Source organism: Sinocyclocheilus grahami, unplaced genomic scaffold (genome assembly GCF_001515645.1).
Source record: "Sinocyclocheilus grahami isolate Dianchi unplaced genomic scaffold, SAMN03320097.WGS_v1.1 scaffold331.1, whole genome shotgun sequence".
Lineage (NCBI taxonomy): Eukaryota > Metazoa > Chordata > Actinopteri > Cypriniformes > Cyprinidae > Sinocyclocheilus > Sinocyclocheilus grahami.
Window position 1 is genome coordinate 809,018 of NW_015505510.1, and position 11,052 is coordinate 820,069.

At 35.8% G+C, this 11,052-nt stretch overlaps 3 protein-coding genes across 3 annotated transcripts in view; all 3 read left to right on the forward strand.

Moving 5' to 3' along the window:
* The first annotated feature begins 2,060 nt into the window (after nucleotides 1–2,060).
* LOC107602606 (muscle-related coiled-coil protein-like) lies at nucleotides 2,061–2,920 on the forward strand. The gene has a single exon (XM_016295147.1). The coding sequence runs from the start codon at nucleotides 2,061–2,063 to the stop codon at nucleotides 2,697–2,699; it is 639 nt and encodes a 212-aa protein (XP_016150633.1). The 3' UTR covers nucleotides 2,700–2,920.
* A 926-nt stretch (nucleotides 2,921–3,846) lies between these two features.
* Nucleotides 3,847–8,060, forward strand: ift57 (intraflagellar transport 57 homolog (Chlamydomonas)). Its single transcript, XM_016295154.1, has 11 exons — nucleotides 3,847–4,343; nucleotides 4,725–4,899; nucleotides 4,984–5,102; nucleotides 5,264–5,354; nucleotides 6,260–6,331; nucleotides 6,605–6,724; nucleotides 6,817–6,888; nucleotides 6,978–7,109; nucleotides 7,209–7,271; nucleotides 7,467–7,533; nucleotides 7,633–8,060. The coding sequence occupies exons 1-11, from the start codon at nucleotides 4,207–4,209 to the stop codon at nucleotides 7,809–7,811; spliced, it is 1,227 nt and encodes a 408-aa protein (XP_016150640.1). The 5' UTR covers nucleotides 3,847–4,206; the 3' UTR covers nucleotides 7,812–8,060.
* Nucleotides 8,061–8,819: 759 nt separating this feature from the next.
* tmem71 (transmembrane protein 71) overlaps nucleotides 8,820–11,052 on the forward strand; it is an 8,603-nt gene continuing 6,370 nt past the window's right edge. The window contains exon 1 of the mRNA XM_016295200.1: nucleotides 8,820–8,894. The gene's annotated coding sequence lies outside the window, so the exon portion shown is untranslated. The remainder of the gene's footprint in view (nucleotides 8,895–11,052) is intronic.

Consider the following 11,052-nt stretch of genomic DNA (forward strand, 5'->3'; position numbering starts at 1 on the left):
CATTCAAGAGACTTCCAGAAAGAGGGAAACAGTGAGTGACACTGGGCCTTAAAGGTATAATTCTGTCATCGTTTACTCACCTTCATGTTGTTTTTTTCCTACGTGGAACACAAAAGAAGATATTTTGTAGAATGTTGGTAACTAAAGTGTTTCAGGTTCCATTGACTTACATAGTATGAACAGAAATTGAAGTCTGAATGGCTATTGAAGTCAATGGGACCCGAAACTGTTTGGTTACCAACATTCTTCAAAATATCATCTTTTGTGTTCCAAAAAATATCAGGTTTGGAGTGACATGAGGGTGAGTAAATATAACAGAATTTTTATTTTTTAGTAGACTATCTCTTTAACCACAGACATTGAGTAAAACAACTGTTTAATTGTTTCCCAAAAGCAACTATGGTCGCAATAGAGTTAATTATGGTTAACAATAGAGTTCAATGGAACTAACGTAGTTAGCTAACAATGCTTTTGGGAAACGCACCCCAGATTAGTAGTTGTCCATTGTGGTTTTGTCTATTAAATTATTGTTCAGTTTCTTTACCAATTTACATTTGGTGCCCCTAAAAAACATGATCCTGAAAATATGATTTAACTGATGATTCATTTAAATTCTTCTAGGTAGCAATGCACAGATGCACAGAGGCAAATTTGTCTGTTTGACTCCTCACTCTGTAATGCAACACATCAATATACAGAATGAATAATTAGAGAATATGTGTGACAATAAATTAGGCTTTTAGACAGTGTGTGTGACAGTATAAGCGTGTGTGTTTGTGTATGGTTATTCTGAGGTTTCCTAATATAGAGCTGCACACACAGCTGAAGAGACTCTTTAAGGCTATTCCCTGAATAGAGAGGTTATACATACACATACACAGACATCCATTCTTACAGACTACAAAAATGCCCTCAAGGGAAGGGTCAACTCATGTAACCAGATTCAGACTGACATAAAACCTAGTCTCCGTTGCTTGTTAAGGCTAAGAAATGCACACTTAAACAGGAAGAAACTCTCTGATCAACTTATAAAGTGACCAGCCACAATATGATTTGTTTTAACATTATGTAAACATACTGTAAATGTGTAATTGATAATACCACAGCTTTAGATCAGCACTCAAAATAATAAAACGTAAAATTAGTATGTAGGACTTGTGATTAGAATTTGTGCACCCAAATGTAAAAGTATAGATTATTGTAGACATAATTCTTAAAAGAGAGAGATGAGAGAGAGAGAGAAAGAGAAATTGTGATTGATAACTGAATAACCTTCAAAAATCGGACTCCACAAACCTCCAGATGGACCGATAAAAACCTATGAGACTTTTAAATTGTAACTGTTGATTTTAACCAGTTTAAAAAAAAAATTCATGCAATGTAACATTATACATATCATTTTATATGCATCATGGTGAACCTTCCAAAAAGTAACAGCTGAAAATATATAGGTAAACTTAAAGGGATAATTCAAACAAAAATGAAAATTCTGTCATTATTTACTCACCCTCATGTCATTCTAAATCTGCATGACTTTCTTTCTTCTGTGGAGCAGAAAAGACGGTATTTTAAACTGAAGATTGCCTCATTTTGTCCATACAATGAAAGTCAATGGGGTCCAGTGTTGTTTGTTACACCACTGACTTTCACTGTATGGGCAACAGTTAAAATATTCTTCAAAAATATCTTCTAGTAAATGAAGACAATTAACTATGGGAGTTGTATTTTGTAACTGGACCAAGATTTACACCATAACTCAGCACTGGAAATGTAGGAGCGTATTTATGTTTCAATTTTTTTTTTTAATTATATAGAAATTTAAATAATTCAGTCTAAATATGATGATAAGGAAATTGATGTGTGGTAATCAGCTCAGTGCTTCTTGAATCTAGGTAAGTTGCAAGAAAGCATCAAAACTCCAGGCCTCCAGCAAAGTTGCTAACTGCAATCTCCTTACAAATGTTACTACATACAATTTTATATACACACAAATAGCACAGAGTTGTTCTCCATGACCTTCTGTGAGTAGATTAATTTGGAGTTTGTTTTCCTACTGAATAATGTTCTCTCTTTTCTGTCTTCAACTGCAGGGTGAAACTGAAGTTCCCTCTGTTGCTGTCACCAAGACTCCTAAGGGGGAGGGTCTTGCTAACTTGGAGGTGGAGCCAGATGAGTATGAAATCCCTGCTGACCTATCATCTGATGAAGAGTACATGGTGGTAGAGGAGACGGAGTCATCCCGGGGCGCCCGTCTGAAACAGAGCGGGTTAAAAAGCATTGAGAACATCAAAGCTGCGTTTTCCAAAGAGAACATGAACAAGACCCGTGAGAAGACGCGAGAAAACCTCAGCAAGACCAAGGAGAGCCTGAGTAAGACGGGCCAAACGCTTGGAACCAAATTCAACACCTTGGGTGAGAAGATTGTGCCCACTGAGCAGCGAGAGAAGATCCGTCAGAGCAGCGAGAGGCTCAAGGAGAACATCGCTAAGAAAGCACCCAATAAAGAATCGTTCAAAATCAAGCTGAAGAAGGAACGCACGGTCGCTGAGGGCCAGGAGGGTGCGGAGGCCGAGCCTGCTGTGACTCCTCCCAAAGGCAGGAAGTCTAGCCCAGATGTGACCTACACAGAAGTGGCTACCGAGAACAAGAGGGAAGGTCCAGTATCAGAGGAGGGAGCGACTCGTATCCAAGAGGACTGAAAACAGCAGCTCACCACAGAAACTGTGGAGAAATTGAAGGAAAAAACATATAGAATGCAGAGAAAGTAATTATTTAGCAAGTGGAAGAGGTTATTTTTCATTTAAAAAAAGGGTGCTCCAAAATGTGAGAGTGTATGAGTATGTGTATTTTAGGTAGCTAAATTAATAAAAAAAAAGAGTGCAAGCACTAGATGTGTTTTTATCATTTCTGTTACCGTAAACCACATGTGAAATATTAAAATGTGAAAACATATGCTGTCTAATGTGTCCTTTTACTCTGCATTTGTGTCTTGGAGTAAGGAGCGGATGACTTTGTCCAAAACAATGGTAGTTAAGCTGGGGACTGAACCTCAGTTACAGTCAGTGAAGATCAGAGAACATTTGGATTGCCAAACATTTGTGTTCATACACACGCTAGCATCACAGAGACAGAGACTGGTAGAGTGAAAGAAAGACTGACCCATCAGCCAAAAAAAGATCTCTTGGAATTAATCTCAACAGCTGAGCGGCTCTGCCCAGCACATAGCAACCTAACATGAGGAACACACTGGCACACAGTTTATCGAAAGACAACCAAACACTATAATGCATGCTCATTTTTCAATTCAGCTTTTCGCTCACATAGTTCTTCTGATGTAAATAATAATAATAATTAAAAAAAATATATATATATATATATATATATATATATATATATATATATATATATATATATATATATGTGTGTGTGTGTGTGTGAAAATAAATTATAGTATATAAAATATACAGTACTGTTCAAAAGGTTGGGGTGAGAATTTTTTTTAAAGAAAGAAATTGAATGCATTAAATTATTTAAAAGTGACAGTTAAGATGTTTACATTATTACAATTTTTTTTTATTTCAAATAAATGCTGTTCCTATGAATTTTGAAGACTGGGTTAATTACTGTAAATTCCGCTTTGCCATCACAATACAATATAATATATTGTATAAATTACAATAAATAATATAATTGTCAATAATTAGAATTGTCTATACACATATTATATTACATTACATTACATTACATTACATTACATTCCATTACACATATCCGCCCTAGCGCCGTTTCTTCTCCGCTCCAGCGTGTGGCAGCACTGACATTCTCATAAAACCCGCGGCACAAAACGTTCAGCCAAACATTCATATTAATTGTTAGAGCGTTTCGGCTCTCCAGAGCCATTTTCTTTACCAATTACATATTTGTATTATTCGTTATTGGTCATTGTTTATTATTAACCCTCTTGGTTCATTACTATTATTTTGTTTCCTATCGTGTCCGGTGTGTGACGTCATTCCTGGCGACAGTAACTACAACATCCCGAGTCCGCTTTTGCAGCTTGCATATCAGAAATAACTGATATAAAATACACCGAGAGAAGGAGAAGCGTGTGTACATGTACCTGTATGCATACCTGTGATGTTTATTCAAGTTTAAACCCGCGTTGCCTTTTCCAGTAAAGCTTGTTGAAAGTGACTTGAGACAGGAATGGCGGAGGAAGAGGAGCGCGGACCCGGTTCGGTCTATCAGATGTTTGTGCTGATGGAGGATCTGCTGGATAAGCTCAAGGTTCTGGATTATGAACAGCATGTTCTGGATAAACACAACATCAAACCCCTTTCCAGGTGAGAGATGTAGAATTGCTACTTCTAATGTGAATTATAAGTTAAGATCATGCTGTTTTTCTGACACAAAAATATTACAGTTAAGTTTATAGTTCATGTTTTTTAACAGTTAACTTGTAATAAAGTCCAAAACGGGTTGCATGTTCTACTTATATTGACATTAATGTACAAAGTCAATAGCCCTTAAATAAAATGTTAAAAATAATTTTCGACCAAAAACACCTCAAGTATATTCCTTATTTTGTTCATGTAGCATAAAAACAGAATGTGATAGTAACCTTCAAACTAATACAAACATTGCTAGGGTTACTTATTAGTAAAAATCATAAGGATCAATCACTGTTGAATCAAAATATTAAGCATTTTTGCTCTGTTTTTCAGGCATTATTTTGTTTCTAGCCCTCATGTGTTGTCAAATCCTGGAGAGCAGTTCTATATGTTCAGTGTAATTTCTGCCTGGTTGATTTCTCTGTGCGGGCAGCCGTTTGACACACCGCAGGAGTATGATGACCCCAACGCCACCGTCTCTAACATCCTGTCTGAGCTGCGTGCCCTGGTGAGACGTGATGATGGCACCCTCACAAGTGTGCGTAGAAGTATTTGGGTTTTTTGATTATCTCTGTATATCTGTTTTTTGAAGGGAGGCCAGGTTGATTTCCCCCCATCTAAGCTGAAGTCTGGGTCTGGAGAGCATGTCTGTTATGTTCTAGATCAGCTTGTAGAAAAGGCACTAAAGAGTAGAGGATTCACCTGGAACAGGTAACCACACACACACACACACACACACACACACCATGAGCTGATCATATGATGTTCTGTGCTGCTTTATGTCTCATATAAATCTTCAAGAGAATTCTGTACACAAACATTCTGTACCCGCTATACACACACTAACACAGCTGGTATTCTCTCTCTATCAGGCCGATGTACCCATCTGTGGAGGTGGAAGACGAGTGTGTGCAGGAAGATGATGCTGAGCTCACACTCAGTAAAGTTGAGGAAGAAATGACAGTGAGTCAAACTCTATTCTAAGCTTCACCTTCTATTTTAAGCTTTTATCTGTCAAGCTGCTATATTAGCAGTTTTTCAGTGTTGTAAATATTGTTGAGTAATTTAGCTCAGAGTTTATTAAGTTATATTTGGATTAACAGTGTATTTATAAATATTGATTAGATCTGCTTCAAGCAAAAATTGAAATCAGAATCACAATCAGACTAAATTTCTTTGCCAGGTGTGCACAAACACAAAAGGAATTTGTTATGATTTCCAGGAGTTCTGAGTAGTTATATGCATATACGTATATAAAACAAGAGAATAGAAATGAAAAATAAGTATAGAATTAAAATCAATCTTAAAATCATTGACATCTCGATGGAGGTAGCAGAAGACTTATGTACAGATTTGCACATTATGTGCTGTATATACAACTGTTTAAATAAAAATATAATAATATTAATAGTAGTAGTAATAGTGGTAATAATAAAAAATGTAAACCATTATGGGGTAATCTAAAAAAAATACAGTTTGTCTGTGTAAAAAACAATTGCAAGCAGATACATTTTTTTAATATTATTATTTTAAGATTTAATATTGTTTTAAGGTATTTTGTTACAATTTATGTGACTTAAATTAAAAAACAAATGTGTCATACCTTACTTTGATTATTGTTCTACATCAAATGGAAAAATACAAAAATTACATGGAAGGCACTTTGTAAAAATGTGTATATTGTGATATATTGTGTTATGAACTAAAATAGTGAATCTCGTAATATAAATGTTTCATTATATCACCCAGCCCTTATTCACACAGTAAAGTGAATGAAGATATGACTTTGAATCACACACACAAACTCATGTGTAAAGTGAGTGACAGTGAGTCACACACACACACTCATTAAAAATGTGTATCTTTAGCAGGAGGATGAAGAGTATGAGGAAGAGGATGGCCTTGATTTAGACACGTTGAAGACCAGAACCAATCAGAGTGTGAGTTTTATTTGAAATACCAGTAGGTGCATTTTATGTAATAATAAAATATAAACCTGAAAGGAATAATTATACTTTCTTTCTTTCTCTGGAGATGGTTTAGTTGTTTCATATGTAAGGTGATAGTGTGTGTGTGCTACAAATCATGAAGAGCCCACAGTCTTTTATACTAAGTTAGGAGGGACGTTTACTAATATCTTAAACAAAGAACTAGTATACAATATTTTACAGAATATGTACAGTAAAAGACAACTGGTAGAGGTGTGTGTTCAGGAACTCAGTGGATCGAGGCCTGCGGTGGTTCTGGAGTCAGATGTTGATGCCGCTGAGTGGAATCTGGAAGTGGAGCGAGTTCTTCCACAACTTAAAGTCACCATTCGAACGGACAACAAGGTCTCAGATACTTCAACCTTTAATCATAGTATGCCACCTCTATGGTGATGGAGAGGCTCTGATTGACTGAAATACTGATTAACATGTTTCAGGATTGGAGGATTCATCTTGATCAAATGCATCAACATCAAGAAGGCATCAACACATCCTTGCAAGACGCCAAGGTCATCCATCCATCAATCCATCATAGATGGGTTTTTTTTACATAATAATGTGAAATACTGAATCTATGTATATGTGTGGATGTTTTCAGGGGTGTCTGTTTAAATTGAGGGAGGACATCAGTAAAACACTGGAGAAAGTGAGCAGTCGTGAGAAATATCTCAACACTCAGCTTGAGCATCTTATTTCGGAATACCGCCAGGCACAAGCACAGTTCAACAAGGTGAATATCTCGACCAACCAAAACCTAAAACATTATCACTAACCTTAAACCAATCAAAAGATAGAATGTCAAATGTTGCATTTGACATCCCCCTCTCAGGTAAAGGAGCTTTATCAGCAAGCCAGTGGAGGCGTCACAGAGAGAACCAGGATTCTGGCTGAAGTGAGTCTGAAAACAACTATACAGTCACACACTATTAATATTACAATGATTTAATCATCTTTTGGTTTCCACACAGTAGCAAATAACAGAATCAGTAGTTCTTCAGAAATGAATGTGCCTCATAATGCTGTGTACAGCCACATATCCACACAATATTCAAATAACATTCATAAAGCGTATTTATTTTTACTCCAGATCAGCGAAGAGCTAGAAAAAGTCAAACAGGAAATGGAAGAGAAAGGCAGCAGCATGTCTGATGGAGGTAAACCGCACACACAACAAACCCTCTGTCAAGCTACTGTTGATGCAGTTTGTTTATGTGTGCTGTAGTTTCTGCTTGTTAATGTGTTTTGTGTCGCAGCTCCAGTGGTGAAGATCCGTCAGAGTCTGACCAAGCTGAAGCAGGAGATTGAGCAGATGGATGTTCGGATGGGAGTGGTGGAGCACACGCTACTGCAAGCCAAACTCAGAGAGAAAAACAACATGACCAGAGACATGCATGCGACACACCTCTTAGAACCCAACACACAAACCTACTGAATCCCACCCACACTCTGGTGATGTTGTATGTGTTGGTTATATTTCATGTAAATATTTTGTTTAAATATGTTTTTAAGTGTAAATAACAAAATATCTAGTATCGAACAATAAAGTAAATATTCTCACTACTAGAACCTTTGCTCTCAAAGTTTGTAAAAGCTTTAACTTGTGTAACTGTCTCCAGAGAAAGAGAGAAGGGTGTTGGTTACAGAGGACCCTGAGCTAAGCATTACACACACATGTAACTGTTCCATGATGTTATCCTCACACACTGCAGAGAAGCACTAGAGATCATTCTGGTCTGCACATACTCAAGTTATCAGTCCACATCCTGAGGAAACATTTGTTGTGTCTGTTTTCTGCCTAAGAACAATGAACTTTTTGTTGAAATTCTCTATTAAATTGTAATATATGTAGGAATTCTCAAGTAAAAAGAGTACTAATTTGCAGCAACTGTAAATGGTATAATACCACTTATCCAAATGACTATTCCTAATTTGTGATTCCAAATAATGAATAATAATCCCATGAACCATCTACAAATTTACAACTTGCCTTTTACTGACAGGCACTAAAGGCTGGAATAAAATTGGAACCACTGTTACAGGTCTTTTATCTGTTGCCTGTTGAACTCAAAGGAAGATATTTTGAAGAATGTGGGTAGCCATACAGTTGATGGTAGCCATTGACTTCCATAGAATGGAAAAAAATATAACAAGTAAATTGCTACAGTCGAATGTTTGGTTACACATGTCCTTCCAAACATCTTTTGTGCTCAGAATAATGCAGAATGACTTACAAATATAAATACTTCATCATAAATTCTAATGCATTACTACGAATATATGCTTTCACAAGTATGTGAAATTATGTAATAATTTGATCAAATATGTTTGCATTACTGATGCACTACTGTATTCTTCAGATAAGTTTAGTTTTGAACAGTGCCCCCCACCCCACCCTCTCTCTCTCTCTCTCTCTCTCTCTCTCTGAAGGCGTGGTTCTTGATGTGTGTCAGTGTTTGTAGATAAGCGGACAGACTAGATCCGCACCGCACCGCTATCCGCATTCTCCCCGGTTTAGGTAAATTGTGTTTCTCTTGTTTCTGAATCTTTGTAGTTTCATATGTTTTGGGCAGTAGATGCAGAGCAGATACAGCGCTAAAGAATGTGGCGAGAGGAAACCGGATGTTAGTATCGCATTACGCTTCGGCATAATCACTTTATAGCCAATATTACCTTTATTCAATGTGAGATTTTATATTTATTACATTGTAGGATTATCATATACAGTATAAACTCACAGCTGGATATGTGAGTGAATGTTTCTCGTGCATCTCGTGTCAGCTTCAGGCCGCGCAACAAAGACTCGAGGAGCGTCGCGTCTGAACGCAGAATTAAACTAACAGACTTCAGAGCATGAAAACAATGAGGATGCCAGATTTCGTGTAAATAGCACAAAAATATTTATTCTGAGTAGAGAATATCCCCTTTAAAATAATCTCTTATTATCATTCTGAGTAGAGAATATCCCCTTTAAAATACTCTATTATTTTTATGATTATTATCATTGTTGTTATTATAAATAAGTCAAATTATTTATGAAAGGTACACCATAGACTGTAAGGTAGACTATTTTTATTTATTATTAAAACTAGTAGGGTAGACTAAAGTACATTAAGATATTTTTAAGAACTGAAAACAAAAAATAAACAGATAACATAAAACATAAAACCACTAAAGGAACTTAGAAACAGACATTGCATCATCAATCAGTAATAATAGAATTAACTTTAACACAGCTTTTGCAGATTTGTACAATATGCTGTGAAATGTAAATTTTTTTTCTCTTCAGCCATAAACTGGTTAAATCACAATTCTCATTATATAAGTGAGTACACAAGAATGAAAGTAATAGAAATAGATCAATTATTAAGTAATAATTGCCAATAGAAATACATTTTTATTTACATTTTGAGCTCTGTTTGTGTGTTGCTATGCATGTGTGTGGTTTTGTGGTTGGCATACATTTCTGTAATGAGCTGTGCTATTGCAGCTACTCATTTCACTTATGCTCTGCATATGCTTATGCTCTTATTTTATGTATTTGCAACTTTTAGTTACGCTAAAAATGTTTTCTTAATGTTAAAGTCATTTTGTGTGTCTTGCTCACAGAGACTGCAGGAAATGAGTGAGGGTTTTGGGGACTTTCTGTTCAAACACAAGCATAAGTTGCAGAAGTGTGTCATGTGATCGCTCATGTCATGTGAAAAACAAATGAGCTGCTGTGTGTGTGTGTGTGTGTGTGTGTGTAGGGAGAGAGAGCGAGTGAGCATGTGTTATTGTACTCCCTCATTTTTTGCCGTTAGTCTCCTCTGCTTCTCTGATAGCAGCACCTACATGCACAACACTCTGTTCAGCCAATCAGTTTATTTCTAGCCAGGAAGTGGTTAACAGGAAGTACAGTATGTGGTCTCCACCTACTTTGCCAGCATCATCCCCATTTGGATCATCAAGGCTTCCTGATCCCCCTCCCCATCCTACTCTCTTTACATTCTGCCAGACACCCCTCCCCATTTTTCATTAAATTATTCATTTTATTTCATGAAATACATTTGTTTGTGAACATTTGCTCTGTTTTATATAAATATTAACTGGGGGGGGGGGGATACTTTGTTTTCTTTCCTCTCATTTGACCTAATTTCTTTAGAAATCCATTGCACAAAAGAATGCCTGTAATCCCACTTCCAAGTGTACTAGGATAATTTTAAATTTTGCTTTATTTTTCATATATATTTAATTCTTAACCATTTTTTATATCTTTGGGATTTAAAAAAATATTTTTATTTATAAAAATGTTCAAATGTACATCTTTTTAAGATTTCAACAGAGATTTAACTGAAATTTAAAGATTTAAAGTACAATGTAGTTCTGTCTTTTGCATTGTTTTTCATTAATGGTTCTTTAGCTCTATAGCTGAAAAGTCATGGATCTGTGAATATTGTTAATTTGGCCTTGCTTCCAGAATGCAAATGATCTTATGTTACTGACCTTGAATCATTGCCAGTCCTTTTCATGCTTCACAATCTCCATTTATTACTGGTTTATACATATATCAATATATGTTTATTTTTGCTTTAATTGTATCATAGTTTAATTTTATTTTATTTGTTGCATGACCTTAATGTGAAGCAAGGAATTATATATGTGTATATATATATATATATATATATATATATATA